This window comes from Phascolarctos cinereus, unplaced genomic scaffold, assembly GCF_003287225.1.
Source record: "Phascolarctos cinereus isolate Bilbo 61053 unplaced genomic scaffold, phaCin_HiC Scaffold_4;HRSCAF=312, whole genome shotgun sequence".
Lineage (NCBI taxonomy): Eukaryota > Metazoa > Chordata > Mammalia > Diprotodontia > Phascolarctidae > Phascolarctos > Phascolarctos cinereus.
This window is the reverse complement of record NW_027555847.1, coordinates 592,272,529-592,292,433: the sequence shown is the minus strand read 5'-3', so window position 1 is coordinate 592,292,433 and position 19,905 is coordinate 592,272,529. Positions and strand designations below refer to the sequence as shown.

Sequence of the window (19,905 nt, the reverse complement as noted above, 5' to 3'; positions counted from 1 at the left end):
GGTTGATTTTTGGAACTCAAATGTAACACTTTGCACTTTATACCTATTAAATAAAAATGAGACATTTGATTTGATCTCATTTAAAAATTAGACAACTTCTTAGGTATCTTTCCCCTAGCTTTTTATCATCAGTGTCTAACCCATGATGACAATGCATCAATAATGACAACTCCTTGGGTTTAGTCAAGCAATCATTTCTAAATTCACCTAACTATATTGTTTTCTGGCTGATACCTCTCTATCCTGTCCATGACAATACCATGAGATAATATTTTTAATATTTTGGTAAAATCCAGAGCACTAGAATTCAGTCTACCAGTCCATTAACACTAACAAAAAAGGAAATTAAGTTTAGTCTGCTATGACTTCCCTTTGATGTAGCCAAACTTTGTGAACACTGACTCCTTTTTTAGACCATCTACTAAGGCAAAGAAGAATCTAAAGAATTATATGATTTAGAGTTGGGAGGGTCTTTGTTGATTACCTAGTTTAACTCATTATTTTACAGATGAAGAATCTGAGGTCCACAGAAATTATATGCCTTGTCCCAAGGTGACATGGGCAGCAAGTAGGAGAGCCAGAATTCAAAGCCAAGTCTTTTAAACTCCACATACAGAGACTGCTCTTTCAATCATACTATATTATACTGGCCCATGCCAAAACATACTACTATCAAAAAACTATATCAGTGGAGAAAGTTCTTACACCAATGAAATTATGGATCTTTAAAGTGTTAAAGAAAAAATACAGAACAGAAACTTAGGGAAAAGATCAGGGATGAACATGTAGATTTCTAAAAATTGTAGGAACTTGAACATGCTTAGAACCACAGCTGGAGGTATTTACCCCAATCTTTTAATACATGTTCTCTCAATGATATCCCTAACAGGTGGTTATCCAGCTTCTGCTTGGAAGTCACGAACATGGAGACAATAACTGAACCTATGAAAAAGGAATACTTTTCAGAGAAATAAATACAGAAAACAAAAAGCTGATGGGTAAGTATTGAGAAGATGAGACAGAAAGAGTGGAAGAAAATCAGGAAAGTTCAATATCATGGAAGCTAAGGAAGGACAGAGTTGTTTCAAGAAGTAGTTGATGGACATCAGTATCAACTGCTACAAAAAAGTCAAGATACACCTGATTTGTAAAATAGGTTATTTGTAACCTTTAAAATATAGTTTTAGTAGGGTGGCTGGGATAGAAGCCAGATTTTAAGGAGGAAATAATAATAATAATAATGATAGTTAGCATTTATATATCATTTTTAAAGTTTGCAGAGATCTTCACAACAGTCTTGTGAGATAGGTACTACTATTATTCTCATTTTATAACTGAGGAAACTAAGTCTGAGAGGTTAAGTGACTTGCTCAAGGTAACATGTCTGAGGCAGGATGAAAACTCAGGCCTTTCTGATTCTCAGTTTACCTAGTCCTAGTTCATTAAAAGAAACAGTTTCTCATCTTATGACTCTATACTCTAAGCTGGTGATCTCCACTACACATTTTTTTTTTATTTGAGGGTCAGGGTGTGGATATACTGGTAGGAAAGGGGAAGGAGCAAATTTTCCCAATAGCATGATAGCTGCTTTGAATGGACAACTCAAAAAGAAAGAGGATGATGCTTACATGGCTTTTGGGAGGAGCAGGGTAAGGAACAGTGTCTATGGACCAGCCTTAAAAAAATTGGAGACACATCACTAGAAGGAATTATGTTGACAACAACACCATAAGATTGACAATCACAGGAAGGGTGGGAAAAGGCAGATCTTTCCACTCTCTGATAGGCTCTTGGAGTCATGTCAGGGCTAAAACTTTGGAAACCACTGTTCCATACTACCATAATACTAATCTATGTGGCTCGCTTTCTTCTTTGACAGAAAAAGAAAAAAAAGCCAATTATCACCACAAACAAATTTAAGTGAATACTAGCAATCTAATTGTGTGCATGTATGTCCCACACACACACATATTTAATTTGAGGTACTGAAGAATACAAATGATCGGACAGAATGAAGAGGGCAGGAAAACAATACCTTTTTCTTATTTCTTTCTAGCCATTTAAATTTCAGAAGACTAAAGATGTTTGAAAATATTCCTAAGAATGACTGCAAGAATGCAAAGTAACAAGAAAAATTATTCAAAAAGTGAACACACACATTTTACATACATACATACACATACATCATATATTATCATTTATATTCTTCCCCACTATATGTCTTACCACAGTGTACTCAGTTTCTAGGAAACATGACATAATACCTTTGTTACTGAGATAAGGCATGGGAAAATTTAGGGGAATTGATAAAGGTTTTCAGTCCAATGAACAGCAGCTTTTACAGCTCCAAATAAACATTATCCATTCCCATTGTGAGGGATCTATGAATGGCCAAGGTATCTCCAAAATGATCCAGTGCTTTAGATATGCTGGATGGTAGGCCTAGAGTTCAATACCACTCTCTAACCTGGTGATGTCCTGTAGCTACTTCAAATTCTTAATAGGCTCCATAACTAATTTATGATGAATGAAAATTTATTAGATCATAACTCTGCTGACATTTCTTCTCTTAAACAAATGTTAGACTAAAAAGATTAACACATATAAATGACCAAAAGCCATCCCTCAAAAAATAAGTGTTAAAAGGATATAAACAAGTTGTTCTTAAAAGAACTGCAAACTATTAACAACTATATGAAAGAATGCTAAAAATCACTATTAAGAAAAATGTAAATTAAGACAACCTCAAAATTTCACAACACACCTCAGAAATTAGTAAAGATGACAAAAAATGGCAATAGTCAATGCTGGAGGGTTGTGGGAAGATAGGCATACTAGTGCATTGTTAGTGGAGCTATAAATCAGTACAATCATTTTGGAAAGCAATTTAGAATTATGCAAATAAAGTGAGTAAAACATCCATGCCCTCTGATTCCACTAAAATATGCATATCCAGAGATTCCACTACAAAGCTTACAGCCCAAAGATGTAACTGATAAAAAGGAAGTCCCTATACACAGCATACTAAAGTATTTATAGCACAACTTTTTATGAAGAATTAGAAACAAAACAGATGCTCATCAATTGGAGAATGTGTGATACGAATGTAATGGAATATTATCATTCTGTAAGAAATGTCAAATGCAATGAACACAGAGAAGTATGGAATGACCTACAATGCAGAATGAATGAAACAAAGCCAAGAAAACAATACACACAATGAATACAACAATGTAAACGGAATTAGAATTAGGGTTAAAGAAAAAGGGAACATTATAAAATTATAAAGAGCAATGTGGTTTGAAAGAATAGGGTATGATGAACAGAACCAAGAGAACACTGTATACAGTAAAAGCAATATGGTTTAACTAAGCCTTTTTGACTATTATAAATACCAAAATTAACTACACAGGACATATGAAGGAAGAGATATCTAGCTATGAAGTGAGATGCTAAGAAAGTCACATAGAATCTGTATCTAGAAAAAGAACTAATAAATTGATGTGTAACATACAAACATACATATATACACACATATTTGTGTCTAATGGTAGCCGTCTCCAGGATGGAGTGGAAAGGGGGAAGAAAAAAAGGGGGGAAAAAAGAAAGTTACTTGTTAACATTATTACATATTTAAAAGGTTATACATAACACATTTAAGTTTCATGTACAATCATCTTTTTTCTATTCTGTTATAGAAATGCATCTTTTAGTTCTTAAGTTCAAAATAAATTAAATAATTTTTTTAAAAAAGGTATATGATAAGATACTCCCACACTATTCTTTTGGAGAGATGGGTAGTCTACAAGTACACATACTTTTAGACTTTTTTTCAAAATACTGACCAGTTACACTGATTTTTTTTCCTTTTTTTTTTGGTCTTATAGATATGGCACGTCATATATCATGTGTGAGGAATTGCAAGGAGGGACAACAGTTTTGCTGAATCACAGAATGCATGGAAAGGAGTAAAAAGTAGAAGGACTAGAAAGCTAGGAAGAGGCTAGATGATGAAGAGAATACCAAAGTTAACCCATTTGAATTTGTGTGTTTCCATTGCCTATCATATCCATAACTTCCATTATCGAATTCATTACAAAACAGCCACTTAAACAGCTATTCCTGTCATATACTCTCCATCCATCTCAGATCTAAGAAAGCTGTGTTTCAGCAAATATCATTTTTTAGATCGTAATTCAAAATGTTAGTCTTTTAAAATTGCAGTGGCTAAAATTTTATAGATTGTAATCTTTGCTTCAGTACAGTATGAGAGAATAAGTAATTTTTTAAGTCAAAAAATTGGCAAGGGACAGAGGTATTTTGTAAGTCAATCTTTTTAATTTAATAATCAAATACATACAAATCCTGAACCTTCAAAATCTCAAAAGCAAAGACTATCTTAGGAAGTTTTGTGGAAAAATCATAGGTTGAGTTAAAAAATGATATCTGGACAGCTAAACTTCAGTTTACTAAACTTGAAATAATCCCTTAGTTCATAGCAAACCATACTACTTAGTTTTCAGGAAGACAAAATAAAGATAAATAATTTCAGTATCATATTATAAAATGCAGGTAGGGAGGTATAGATGGAGTAAGAGTTATGAATTTGTGAAATGTCACTGGTTTTCTTTGTAATGGGTATACCTCATTACAAAAGTTTTGTTATTTTTTTTAATTGACTATGGTAGCAGCAACTTTGGCACCTGAACTACTTAAAAATTCTGGGCTATATTCCTACAAATAATTTGATAATTAAAAAAGGGCAAAAAATTAGCATGAGGTATATTTTTGGTGCATTGGCACGATTTCTAAACTTTGTAGGAAATGTGCAATTGTTATTAATTTCATAAACTTCTGTTTAAAATTAGGAAATAAATCCATGATTAAAAGTAAGTGCAGCTCTGCTGACAATTATCAAATCTTTTTTTCTCAAGAAAAAGGCACAAACAATTTCCTGATTAATTATGCAGGTAGGAAGCGTTCAAATAATTACAGATATTAAAAGATTTTTAAAATGATTTATTAGGATGGATTTTTAAAACAATCTCATATAAACAGAATTAATGTTTTAATTGTTTTAATTCACTGTCACTTTTTACTACTTAATAAGATGTCACTCAGCAAACATAAGATGATTTTAAGGCTGTCATCCTTTCAACAGTTATAGAGAAAATATAGTCTATCATGCTACAGAATCAGGTTGTTGGTTTTTTTTTTTGTGGCTATCCTACTCTGAGTTTATAATTATCAGATGTTGCTTATATAATTTTATTTTCCATCTTCAGAACATATGCTGCAAAAAATTGGAAATCTGATATTTATGACTTCTGCTTAAATGAAACTGAAAAGAAAAACTTCTCAACAAAACAACTAACTAAACCTTACACTGAACAAAAGTTATTTTTACTGCTTAGTCTAAGTTGCGTGGAATTAAAAATTAAAATAAAAGGAAAAATACCATGAATTATAGAGAGAAAAAAATTCCTGGCATAAGTGTTTCTATCATTGAACTCTGAAAATTCAAAATTCAAAATATAGATGCACTGAAACCAAATATTCAGTGACAAATCTTATTCACAAATGTTGAAAGGTGCAGGGAAAAGTAGAAAGCCTAATAAAACTTTTGAGGTTCTAAAACTACAAAATTTGTATAATTAATGGTAAACCAATAGGCAAAACACAGTAAACATAAAAGTTATTATATTTTATACTATCTGCAAACTGAAATAATTCAAAGGTATATCATTTTACCTAAAATGACATTTTAAGATCTTTAGTTCACTTTGGTAGATATAATACCTTTAGGATACTAAAAATGTTTAAATGTAAGCTACCTAAAAATCGGTAAAAGTATTATTTTTAATTTAAAAATGTTAAGTTTTATTTATTCCAAGAGAAATTTGGATGCTTGCTTACTAATGAAAGTAACAAAAGAGGTGGATGCTTTAGCAAAATATTACTCTCCCGATTTATAATTTAAAAGCAGGGAAAAGTCTAACAGAATAAACCAGTCCACAGTACAAAATGTTTATCTGTTAAAATTTTTTAAAGTATTTTTTAAAGTTTCAGTCAGGTAGAAACTCATGGAATTCTTGTAGTCAATATCCCACTGTGCATAAAGATCTAGAATAAAGATGATTTAAGGAAAACCATCTCTAATTGTGCTTTTAAAACATTGAAGCCATTGCTACACTTAGCAAAAAATGTCTACTTTAAAATAATCTTCTCATCAAGCACATAAAATAATTCACTTTGTCCTTAGCCCTTAAAGGGATTACACATAACTCATCAATCTCATATGCCACATGAAAGGTTTGAATGCTAAAACTGTATCAGTTCCATGATCAGAGTGGCCAACCATGACCCAGTTTAGGGGAAGGAAGAATTCTGTCTTACTAAAATGGAATTCAGGTTGCAGAGAAGCTCTGGTGAAATGCACCAGCCCTTATGAAGTAGTGTTGGAAACATTTTCTGAATCCCCTTATTGAGTTCATGCAAAAATCAAGTGGAAGTTTTGTCAAGAGAATAAAGCAACATGAGATTGCTGACCACTCTTTTTTGTTTGTTTTAACACAAAAATTGTTAATAAATATGTTGAGTTCCTCACTGTAATTCAACCCTGTCACAGAGGGCCACATGTTATTCAGCTACCACTAAGGATTGGTAAAACACTGCCAAAGGTAACAGATGATCATAGAATAATTTGTGATCAAAGGACTTTAGTAACTCAAACGTGTATAATTCACAAAAGTTTTCAAAGAATTCAGACTTGCTAAATGACAAGAATAATGTAGAAATCTGGAAAACAGATTGGTAAAAATTAAGTTTAGACTAGTACCTTATACCATATATGACAATAAGCTCCAAATGGATGCATTACCTATAGCAAATACAAATAGAGATAGCATTAAAAAAATCAAGAAGGGGTATATTTCAGATCTGTGATTGGGGGAGAATTCTTAGCTAAGCAAGGGATAGAGCTCATCCTAAGCTTATCATAAAAGATAAAATAGAAATCTGTTTTAAAAAATTGAAACTTTTACACAAACAAAAGCTGAGATCAGGAGAGAGAATTAGTAGGGGTAAAGTTTCAGCATCAAATATTTGGGGGAAAAAACTGATATCTAAAATATATTGTGAACTGACACAAATTTAGAAGACTAAAAGCCATCCCCCCAAAGACAGTTAAAAGATATGAACAAATAGTTTTCAGAAGAAATGCAAAGGATCAATAGCAGCTAAGACCTGAGCTCAAATCCAGCTTTAGACTGAGACCAGCTCTAGGTCTTTTGCTTCTTCGAGCCATCATCCACAGCTTCAAAATTAATATTTCTAAGATATAGTTACCCACCCCTCCTCTAGGATCTTGTAGAAATGGTCTACTATCTATTAGCACAGTGCCTGGTACACAGCAGATTTTTTTTTTTGAGGCAATTAGTTTAAATGGCTTGTCCAGAGTCACACAGCTACTAAGTGTCTGAGGCTGGATTTAAACTTGGGCCCACCTGACTCCATGGCCAGGGCTCTATCCATTATGCTACCTACTTGCCATATTAGATACTTAATAAATTTTCCTGACTCTCTTAAGAGTGAGTCAGCCCCTGTGTGACCCTGGGCAAGTCACTTAACCCCATTGCCTAGCCAAAAAAAAAAAGATTACAAAAAAAAATTTAAAAAAAAAGAGTGAGTCAGCAGAACCTCTCTGAACAAAAGCACGGTTGAGGGTAGCAGGAGACACTGATGATGAGGCAGCAAAGAAGACTAAGAAGTAGTAGATAGACAAGCAGGTGGAAAAACAAAAGAAGTATGAAAACCTATAGAGGAGAGAGTATCCAGCAGACTGTGGTGGTCAACAAAGTCCAAGAATGTAGGGTAGTCAAGAAGGTCAAAAAATGAAAAAACACCAAAATATCTGGCAATTTGAAAATCACTGACAACTCTGGAAAGGGTACTTTTAGTTGAGTGATGAGGTCAGAAGTCAGAATGCACTGGGCTAAGAAATGAGTAGGAAGAAAGTAAGTGGAGACAAACAGCATAGCTAGCTTTTTCTAAAAGTCACATAATGAAAGGAAGAAAAGATATGAGAATAGCTTGAGGGTATGTTTACTTCTCTCTATATCCACATTATTTTGCTAAATATATACTGAAAATATAATAATGCCTATTTTCAAATTTCATTAAAACACTTTTGTTCAGGTTCGGCAGTAATATATCTGAATGTGTTTTTGATGAAAACCGATGATATGAGGACTGGCCTATTTCTAGGCCCTATGTGACAGAGTGACTCTGTATCTGACCAATGACTGACCCACCTATATACCAGGAAACTCTTATGTACCCAAGAACTGGCTTGGCCAGCTACATTTAATGTTAGGTTAGCAAACTAATGGCTTGGCAAACTCTATCTAATCCAACCGGGCAAGGTTAATAAACTATAATGACAGAATCCTTGTGTTTGAAGGGGATTGGGAGGGGGAAGGGAAATGAAGGAATGTTACAGTCTAGATTACCCACTGATTGACTGCCCTTAAGGTCCCACCTCCATTAAGTTCCTGCAAATTTGCTCAGCAATAATAAACATGCAATGGTAAAGAACCTGAGGTCTTGATTGGGATTCACAGCCTACTATATGGCCAAGGCACTGATGTATGCCCACAGGACTTGAAGGACAAGGGAGCCACATACACTTAATAAGCCTGTGAGTAATAAATGGCCTGACTCCTGATCCTTTCAGCATGCAGGTTCCTTTTTTGGTACCTCTTCACCCAGGATCTATTGACATATACCAGAAAATAAAGCCATTAATTATATATTATAAGGCAGAGGAGAGAGCCCTTTTGATATAAAGTGATGAAGGATGGGAGGACTTTTAAACCCATCATACCATGATTTCAACATAGGCTCTGGCTCAAAGTAAATTACACAAAGGGATTTTTGTATAAAATAGTAATACAGATATACTGAAATAAACATCTCTTAAATGCAATTTGCTATTTTCATTTTTAGTCAACAAAAAACTTGTTGCATTTGAGCCAGAAGTCCTGAATTTAAATACTGGCTATGTAACAATACCCTGTGTGACTTTGGTTAAGTCACTTAACTTCTCCAGACTTTAGTTGGTTCATCTAGGAAGGGGTGTAGCACAATGGAAAGGGCCTAGCTCTGGCCTGAAAGGACCTACATCTAATAAACACTACCTATGTTACCCTGAGCAAATAATTTAATCTCCCTGGGCCCTAACTTCCTCATCTATAAAATGAAGGGCTTAGACTAGATGCCCTATGGGGTCCCTACATAGCTCTATGATACTAAGATGTAGCTCTACGACACTAAGAGCTGATAATCTCTAAAATGAAACAGCTTCATTTGATGATTTCTAATATCCCTTTTCATTCTAATTCCTATGATTCTATGACTTTATGCCTTAGTATAACCTGGCTCCTTTCTCTGATATTAGAACACTTCGTATACCTTTATTCCAAAGACATAAGTAGCTATATTCATCATGTGCAAGATATAGGAATCCCTCAAAATTACTGGGTGGGACTGCTTACCAAACTGGTTGCTTGAACAAGATCAGACCACTCAATTTCCAAAAACCTACTCCAGTAAAATCCTAAAGTTTGTACCAAACTGAATAATGATCAACTAATCTGATGACAATCTACAGCCAGTGAATCTATCCACCTCAGACCTGCACAAGCTGTCAAAAAACAGCTAGAGGACAATAGCAAAAGGCGTTGCCAGCCAAGCCAGTGCCAATGCAGGGTAGCCTGTCACTCCAGGGTAATATTCAAAGCTCTGTGTCTATAGGTAGCAAGAGCAGAAAGCTTCCCCGAGGAAACTGCCAGGGTGCAGACCTACATAGGCTAGGGAAACAGACAGGGTTAATGACTAATATGGCACCACAATACTCATTCAAGAAATCCCCAGGCTCATGGCCTCTGAGATTCCTAACACTCTGTCCTGAAACAAAAGTTAGGGTTCTAAACATCTAGCACTTTGAACCACAAAGATCCAAAGGAGTAGAAGCACAGAAACAAAGAGGACCCATGGTAAGTGAGACCAAGTAGATCACTCCAGTTTGCATCTGCAGCTCTGCTTGGTCTCAACTCCACTGAACAAGATACCCTTATGCCACTGTGTTTTCTCTGGTGGTTACTCTTCCACTCCTGCCCTTTCCAGATTCCTCTACTATACAGATTCCCAAAGTGGGTGATCCTGCCCCCTGGGAGGCACTGAAATAATGGGGGCTAGGGGTGGTAGTAGCCTTGGGTGCAACTGAGGGGGCGTTGAAAAAATAAGTGGGCGGTAGAAGCATAAGGCAAGAAGAGAAGAGAAGAAAATTATGAAAAACCATCTGTACGTTTCTTCTGTCATGTAACAGAGTTGAAGTAGTAGTGACTATATAAACACACAAAAGGCAAGTTAAAACCAATCAATGCTCAAATCTGCTGACAGGTCTTAACAACCAAGTATTGGCAGGCGAACATGTCGCACCTTGTTGCTAAGTCCAGCATGCGCTGACAGGAATATGTGTGTGTGTCAGTGTGTGTAATTACTTGTTTACAACACAATACTACATGTTTACATGATGCAATACTGTGTCATCAAAATTTCAATGCAGGAAAAACCCCCACAAATTTACAATAAATTACTAAATTTAAGATTCATCATTTAAAAAATCTGTATATTTTTTGATGCAAATTTTAAAAAAATTTAAAGGGCTAAAGAAAGTAGATTTCCAGGGAGGAAATAAGTAATTTTTTTTGAAAAGGCGTCAATAGGCCAAATAAGTTTGGGAACCTCTGTTCTAGTGTGTTGTCTTTCCCCGTTAGATTGTATGTTCCTTGAGGGCAGGTGCTGTCTTTCCTTTTTTTAAAAAATTAATTTATTTTGATTTACCAACAATCACTTCCATATACTTTTGAGTTTAAAAACTCCCCCTTCCTCTCCACCACCCTCCCCAAGACGGCACACAATCTGATATAGGCTATACATATACATTCCTATTAAATATATTTTCACATTAGTGATGTTGTAAGTAAAAATTAGAACCAATAGGAGGGACCATCAGAAAGAGGGAACAAAACTCAACAGAAGAAAAAAAAAAGCAAATAGTATGCTTCAATCTGAATTCAAACTCCATAGTTCTTTCTTTGGATGTGGATAGCATTTTCCATCACGAGGCCTTTGGAGATGTCTTAGATCCCTGTCTTGCTGGGAAGGGTTAAGTTTATCAATATTAGTCATCGCACAATGTGGCTGTTATTGTTTATGTTTTTTGTTTGTTTGTTTTTGGTTAGGCAAGGGGGTTAAGAGACTTGCCCAGGGTCACACAGCTAGTCGCCACTTAGCTGCCCCAACCTTGGCTGTTACTGTGTACAACGTTCTCCTGGTTCTGATCACTTCACTCAGCATCAGACCATACAAGTCTTACCAGGTTTTTCTGAAGTCAGCCTGTTCATCATTTCTTATAGCACAATACTATTTCATTACATTCACATACCACAGCTTGCTCAGCCATTCCCATGGGCATCCTCTCAATTTGCAATTCTTTGCCACCACAAAAACAGCTGCTATAAATAAATATTTTTGCACATGTGGGTCCTTTTCCCATTTGTTTGATCTCTTTGGGATACAGCCCTAGAAGTGTTATTGCTGGGTCAAAGGATATGCACATTTTTATAGCCTTTTGGGCATAGTTCCAAATTGCTCTCCAAAATGGTTAGATCATTTCACAACTCCACCAACAATGCATTAGTGTTCCAATTTTCCCACATCTTCTCCAACATTTATCATTTTCTTGCTTTGTCATCTTGGCCAATCTGCTAGGTGGGAGGTGGTACCTCAGAGTATTTTGATGTGCATTTTTCTAATCAATAGTGATTTAGAGCATTTTTTTCTTATAACTATAGACGGCTTTAATTTCTTCATCTGAGAACTGTCTGTTCATATCCTTTGACCATTTATCAATTGAGGAATGGCTTGTATTCTTATAAATTTGACTTAATTCTCTATATATTTTAGAAATGAGGCCCTTATCTGAGAGACTGGTTGTAAAAATTCTTTCCCAATTTTCTACTTTCCTTTTAATCTTGGTTGGATTGGCTTTGTACAAAAACTTTTCAATTTAATGTAATCAAAGTTATCCATCTTGCTTTTCGTAATGTTCTCTATTTCCTGTTTGGTCATGAATTCTTCTGTTCTCTATAAATCTGATAGGTAAACTATTCCTTGCTCTCCCAGTGTGTTTACAGTATCAGTCTTTATATCTAAATCATGAACCCATTTTGACTTTATTTTGGTATATGGTATGATATTTTCGTCTGTGCCTAGTTTCTGCCATACTGTTTTCCAGTTTTCCCAGCAGTTTTTGTCAAAGAGTGAGTTCTTACCCAAGAAGCTGGGTTTATCAAATAATAGATTACTATAGTCATTGACTATTGTGTCTTGCATACTTAACCTATTCCATTGATCCACCATTCTATTTCTCAGCCAGTACCAAGCAATTTTGATGATTGCTGCTTTATAATGCAATTGAAAATCTGGAATGACTAGAACACCTTTCCCCTGCATTTCTTTTCATTAGTTCCCTTGATATTCTGAACCTTTGGTTCTTCCAAATGAATCTTGTTATTATTTTTTCTAACTCTATAAAGTAATTTTTTTGTATCCTTCTTTGTATCCCTAACACTTAGTACAGTGCCTGGAACATAGTAGGCTCAGTAAATATTTGCTGAATTGAATTGTGGACCAATCCACTCAAAAGTACAGCAAGGGGCAAAGCCTGGCCCTGGAATAAAACACCACTTAAGGAACTAAAGCTGGCGAGGTAAGCAGACCAAAGAAAAAACTAATTAGTATAAAAATTATTGCAAATTTACAGATATTCTCAAATAAGAGAGTAATTCTATAATAAGTGTAAGCAGAGACTAAAAGGCAAAAAGTAGCTTTTTCCACAAAAACAACATGAATCACTAGAAGAAATGAAGCAAGAAATTAAAAATCAAACAAAAGATTTGAAGGAAAGAATTAGTAGAAGAACAAGTAATTTAGCAAAGAAAGTAGTAAAGACTACTTGCTACTTACCCAAGAAATGGAATCTCTGTAAACTACAATAGACAAAACAGAAATCAATGACTTTAGGAAACAGTGAGAATTATTAGAACTAAATAAAAAGACTGAAAAAATAGAAAAAGATGTAAGACATCTGATTTAAAAACTAACTGACCCAGAAAACAGTTCAAGGAGAGAGAATTTAGGAATCACTGAATTCTCTGAAAATCATTATTTAAAAAAAAACACCAACTTTGACACTATTATTTTAAGAAATCATAAATAAAAAATGCCCAGATATGTTAGAAACAGAAGGCAAAGTAAAAAAATAGAAAGAACTCTCTCGTTCTCCCAGACAAGATGCCAAAAGGGAAGGAGGCCAATTGGAAGAGAAGAAGATAGCTCAGGCCCTTGGTGTAGTAAAGACGCAAGAGGCCAAGAAAGTACTTAATCCTTCTTTGAGAAGAGGCCCAAGAACTTTGGCATTGGTCAGGACATCCAGTGCAAAAAGGACCTTACTCAATTTGTCAAATGGCCTTGATATATCAGACTGCAGCGTTAAAGGTCTATCCTTTAAAAGCGTTTGAAAGTGCCGCCAACAATTAACGAGTTCACCCAGGCTTTGGATCATCATACAGCTACTCAACCGCTTAAACTGGCTCACACGTTTAGATCTGAGACAAAGCAAGAGAAGCAAAGGCTGCTGGCTTGGGTTGAACAAAAAGCTGCAGGCAAAGGAGATGTCCCCACCAAGAGACTACCTGTCCTCACAACAGGTGTTAGGTAACACTGTAATTACCCTGGCAGAAAACAAGAAAGCACAGTTGGAAGTGATTGCCAGGGACCACATTGAGCTAGTGTTTTTCCTATCTGCCTTGTGCCAAAAAATGGGGGTTTCTTCCTATATTATCAAAGGTAGAGCCAAACTGGGTCACTTAGTTCAAAGAAAGATCTACATAAGCATTGCCTTCACACAGGTTAACCCTGAAGATAAGGGAGCCCTGGCTAAGCTGGTAGAATCCATCAAAACCAATTACAACGATAGATATGATGAGATCCATCATCAGCAGGGTGGCAATGTTCTAGGTCCAAAATCATTGGCTTGTATTGCCTAACTGGAAAAGGCAAAAGCCAAGGAACTTGCAACCAAATTGGGTTAAATGTATATTTGACTTTTCCCTATGTAAAAATAAAAATTTAAACAAAAAACCAGAAAGAATCCACTGATTACCTGCTGAAAGGAACCCCAAAATAAAAGCCCCAGAAATATCATAGCCAAAATCCAGAGCTCCCACATCAGAGAAAAAAATACCTTAAGTATCATGAAAGGAGTTTAAACACCAAGGAACTACAGTCAGGATCTCAAAAGAGCAGCAGCTTCTACTAGTAATCAAAGGAGAATGCAATAAGCCAAAATAGAAAAGATCCAAACTTAGAACCACAGATAACTTAAACCGCAAAGTTGGATCTTTAACAGAATAGAAGACTTCTGACAATTTCTGATAAAAAGACAAAGAGAGCAAAGTAGGAATTATGAAGTACAAACACAAGATCCCAGAGAAACCCAGAATGATACATTTCTTTGAGCATTCTGAAAGAGGTGTGTAATGGAGTTTTACACACTCTTTTGTGCCTAACAATGTTCCTTCTAATTATTTTTTTTAATTGGGAGATGACAATCATGCTTCACAAACAAAAATGTTAATCTGGCACACATTTAATGATGTATCAATAGGCTGTGCATTCCACTGCACCAACTTGTCTCTCAATATAACTAATATAAGTTAAAGCTGTCATTTCAAAACCCTATAAGAAAGAAATAGGAAAAAAAAGTGCCCAACGTATCTCTGCCACTGTCCATAAAAGAAAGTTCTCTGTGATTCAGAAGACTATGACCTATTCTTAGAAATACCCTTAGAAGAGAAGACAATGGATCAAGTTAACTAAGTTTAGCAGAATATCCAAATTTCTTAGCTCAGATCCTAGACTCACTGAGGAAGCAGAGGTTGTAATTCGATCTCCTGAGTAGGTCTTATCCAACCAGAATGGGTATCATGTATATAATGGTACCATTTATCCTGCCATCTTCTATTATAAATAAACTAGGATTTTGGTTTATAAATCAGTCTCATGTGAGTTTGGTTAGTGTAACGGAGCTTTGAAAATCCTGATCACTACCAAGTAAACTGATAAAGTTAGATTTCTGAGGCTGTTGAACTGAGGCTTAGATCCTGAACTTGTTAATTTGCTCCCAGAGCACTGCGTAATGGACCAAAATACCCAATGCAGCTTTGCCTGTAACACTAGTTGGTCAGATTCTTCCTTTAAAAAAAAATCACCTTTGAAATATACTACTGTCTAACCATGATTCTGTTAAAATGATCATTATATATGTATGCAGTTACTCTGGACCTCTTAGAAATCCAGGTGGACCCAGGCTACAACTTCTTTAGATGGGCAATCATTTCATTTGTTAGAAGCTAGGGCAGTGCAGATAGCAGGATTCTAAGGGAGGCTTAGCTTAGAGTAGGGGAGCCCTTTCTCCTCTGTTATAGGAGCTATCTCTGCCATTATGAATGGAAAATAAAAAGATGAAACCAAGGCCAACTGATCTTGGGCTCTACCCAGAGGACGCAAGTATGGGAAAAGAAATAGCTAACTGCTCCTTCATGATTCTTTCTAGAAAAAGGAAGGGACTGAATTCTTCCATACTTTTTGTTGTCTTCCTACCCACCGAAGGCCATCTTTCAGCTACTTGGATTATATACAGATGTAGTGCCTTGAGATGGGTCTCAGAACAAGTTTATGTTGTAGCTATATTTGTTTTATATTTAGATGCAGCTAGTTAGCGCACGATTAGAGTACTGGACGGTAAGGAAGATACTTATTAGCTGTGAGGATAGCTTATTATTAGTGTGACTTTGAGCCATCTCATTAACTTCCCTCTGCCTTAATTTCCACGTAATTAAAATGGGGGTGATAATAATAATACTTCCTAGAATGGCAGTGAGTATAAAAGTGAGCTGTTTTAAAGCACTTCGAAAACCTTAAAGTGCTATATAAATAGTAGCTGTTATAACTTTTGTGCAATTTTTTATTCACTTCCCTTCTCCCTAAGCTAAAAGGAAGCAGTTGGGCACTCACAAATACTCTGTTCTCTCCTCTACAAAGGCTGGCCTTATACTCATTTACCAGATATTTAGTAGTGTCTATTTTGCATAATGCATGGAAAAATCAGCTAATAGTGCATTAAGAGCTGTTATAACTCTAGGTGTTAATTGGTTTCTAACAAATCAAGAGAACAAAAGGAAGTCCTGTTTCCCCACCCCACCTCGCAGCCAATTTACTGGAAGATGACAAGAGTTGCAAAACATCCACATGTTAGGCAGGAATATTCACACTGATGATAACACAGATTTACTGGAGTATTAGACTACATGTAGTTTCCTGAATGATAAAAATAACTAAGACACAACACATATTTGCAAGAAGCTTACATAAAGGTGGAGGGAGTTGAATGGACTCTTCTCTCCCAACGAGGCCTGAACTTCTATCAATTAGATATTCATTTGAATTAAAAAGCAATCACTTAAAAAGAAGGTAGGTATGATAATCAGTGATCCACACTTTAGTATGTGTTAGCTTTGTCAGGTTACTTTCCTTTTAGGAAGTAGCAGAAATGCATACAGGGAATGGTATTAAAGCAATGAGTAAAAGGTATAAAGGGAGAAATAATTTATAGAGGCAGGGTAGATAGACCTAGGTAGGTTGTAGCCATGAGGGGGGCAAAAATAGAAGTTTTTAAGGGTGGAAGAAAAAAAAAACAAGACTATGGGAGAGAAGCAGAGCAGCAGAAATAATTTTTGCTTCTCTCCGAAGCCTTTAAAAACTCTTGTCAAATTTCTCATTACCCTCAAACTCCTACTATGGCCAGAGAGGCACACCAGCTATAAAGAGCTGCCTCTCTAGAGAAACTTGGGAGGAAAATTTCTCAGTCATTTACAAGGCAAATCCAATTATGTTTTTGTTTGTAGCTGTACATATCTCTTTAATCCCACAAACTACCCTGCAGATCTCTGTGACCTGTGTACATGCAACTGGTATTTTGCATCAATAGTTGCTATTGAGCATTTTTATACTCATTGTTTCAGCTCCTACCTGGGAAATATAATGGAATGTCTTTTCCCAACTTTTATATCTGCTCTGCTTCATTGTGTTACCATTCTAGTGATCTGCTGGACTTTTCTATGAGGGAACTTTAAAAAAAGGGTCAGTTTCTCTTCTTTGCAAATGGTGGTAGCATACATACAGCAAAATTTAGCAGAGGGGAATGAATGTTAGAAGAAGTCTTTTTTGAGAAAGATTCATGATGGTCTCATGATGAGACAGCAAAGCTCAGGCAAGTTTCCATCTAAATACAACAAATTAATATCCCACAAGGGAGAAGAATATTTAACAACAGATACTCTAAGAAATTATTTTTGTTCTTACAAGCAATGGGTAGTTTCCTGGATTTTATGAAACAATAGATATTTTACTAGAAAGTTGCATTTAAATAAAATCATTTTGCTTCATTATGAGAAGGTACAATCTAAGAGTTTAACAGAAAAGGCTGGATGTTTCCAAATGCACACCTGATTAAGTCAACAAAAATAAAAGTAAAAGGGAATATGACAAAAGAAATCAAATCAAAGAGGAAAAGATCAGTTTAAAAAAAGTCACCAAATATCTCACTCAAATTGAAGTTACATCAGAAAGAATGGCAATTAACAGTGGAACAAACATTTATTCAAACTGAGATGTGTTTTCTAAAGAGAATTTTTTTCAACATTATACAGAAGCAACTTCAAATAAAACCTAGCCTCAATAATCAAATTAGGAACCCAGTTAACATATGGAAAAATATAAAACAGAAAACTGTTTTAAATAACTTGGGCAAGCCTGGGTGATATATAACTAAATTAGTCATCAAAATGCAGAGAACACAGATACTTGGCCTATGTCTGACAAATAACCATTTTGAGAAAGGCAGAAACACCTTTCAAAACAAAATATGCCATCACTTATGTGAAAGCACTGGATGTTGAACCAAAAAAGTTCTGAGTGAGAATGTAATTGAAAATTACATTTGATCACTTCAGTAGTCACATCCAGAGTGACAGTAAAGTGGTTCTTCGACATTTAAAAACTACATCTGCAACTGATTTCAATCCATCAGCTAAAAGATGCATTTATGCTGTAGCTATTACATTTTCAGAAGAGTTTAAATTACAAAACTTGAGAGAGCTTCAAAGCAAATCTTAATCTAACCACCCTGATCTTGATGGCCCAGTTAAAATATAAGATGCGTAATAGAAAAGAACCTCTTCAACAAAATGGAAAACAATCGTACTTCAATCAAGTTATTTTAAATTTCCTTTCATAAATCAGTTAAATGTACCAACCTGGGGGTTCGAACATTTTATCTCAAGTGACTCTAGGTCAACATGGAGACAGACGACAAATGAATGTCTGGATTCGGGCCCCACGGCAAGCAGCTTTTGAGAAGTGACAGCCAGAGTAGATGTACAACCCATTGGCTGTACTAATCCGAGTGTCAGTTGGTGTCCAAGCAAGGTATAAATGCTGAAATGATATAAACTGATTGTCCATGGGAAAGCATTACCTGAAGACAGAACACATATACAAAGTAGTTAAAATTTACTTTAGGGAAATTTTTATGTCATCTTAATATCATTAAAATGTAATCATAAAGCAATTATTATATCATAAATAACATAACATTCTAAAAACCAGTTTGATACATAGTTTGTATGTTATTTTAAATATTATTTTAGAAGTAAAGTACACCTTGATGCTATAAATGGGTATCACAATAATGAAGAGCGAAATTATGAAGACAACACCACAAGATGACATATTCCAAATGTCTGTCAGTTCAAGGTAGCCTCATAGACATAAATGTAGATAGCTGTGTGTATATATGTGTGTGTGTGTGTGTGTGTGTGTGTGTGTATCTTCACCTTCAAATTATCCCCTGACCTTTGGTTTTCTATTAAAAATGCTTACCAGACATTTTCTGGAGACATCTCAACCTTAACACATCCTAAACAGAACTCATTCATCTTTCTCTAAAAAGGTTCCATATTTCCAACTTTTTACACTTCTCCCAAAGGTACTACCAGCCTTCAAGTCTTCCACGTTCATAATCTTGGTGTTATGCTGAACTCCTCAATTTTCCTCCTCCCATACACTGAACCAGCTGTCAAGTCTTGCTATTTTAACCTTCACAACATATCTTGTAACTCAACCCTTTCTACTGTTCACAAAGCTACCACCCCAGGTCAGGTACTCATTACCTCTTGCCTCGATCACTGCAATAGCTTCTTACTAATAGTGGCCTCAGTTTTAAATCTCTTCTCCCTCCATACAGCTGCCAAAGTGATTTCCAGATTGAAAATGCTACTCCCCAAGTGAATAAACTCAAGTTGCTCCCTAATGCCATTAGAAGAAAATATTAATTTCTTTGTTTAGCTTTTAAAGCCTTTCACAGTCTGGTTACAACCTTTCTCAGCCACATCACACATTACCCTCCCTACCATCCTCTGCAATGCAGCAAAACTGGTCTTCTCTCTGTTTCTCTCACGTAACTCTCTGGTCTCTGCTTTCGTAATGACTGGTTCATGTATCTGGAGCATACTACCTCATCTCTGCCTCAAGATGAATCTCTAGCACTCCCTTCTACATGAAGCCATTTGTGATCACCCCAACAGCTAATACTCTTCCCTAACTACTTCATACTTAACTACTTTTATTCTCTTTATACTTATTTTGAACATACTTATA

General features: G+C 35.5%; 1 protein-coding gene and 1 pseudogene across 2 annotated transcripts in view; one reads left to right on the top strand and one right to left on the bottom strand.

The window, feature by feature from the left end:
* VPS13B (vacuolar protein sorting 13 homolog B) overlaps positions 1–19,905 on the bottom strand; it is a 1,028,583-nt gene that overhangs the window by 487,784 nt on the left and 520,894 nt on the right. For both annotated transcript variants that reach the window (XM_020969175.2, XM_020969189.2), the window contains exon 24: positions 18,504–18,724. In XM_020969175.2, the coding sequence (XP_020824834.1) occupies positions 18,504–18,724 (221 nt within the window). The remainder of the gene's footprint in view (positions 1–18,503; positions 18,725–19,905) is intronic.
* Positions 2,082–14,219, top strand: LOC110195190 (large ribosomal subunit protein eL8 pseudogene; annotated as a pseudogene).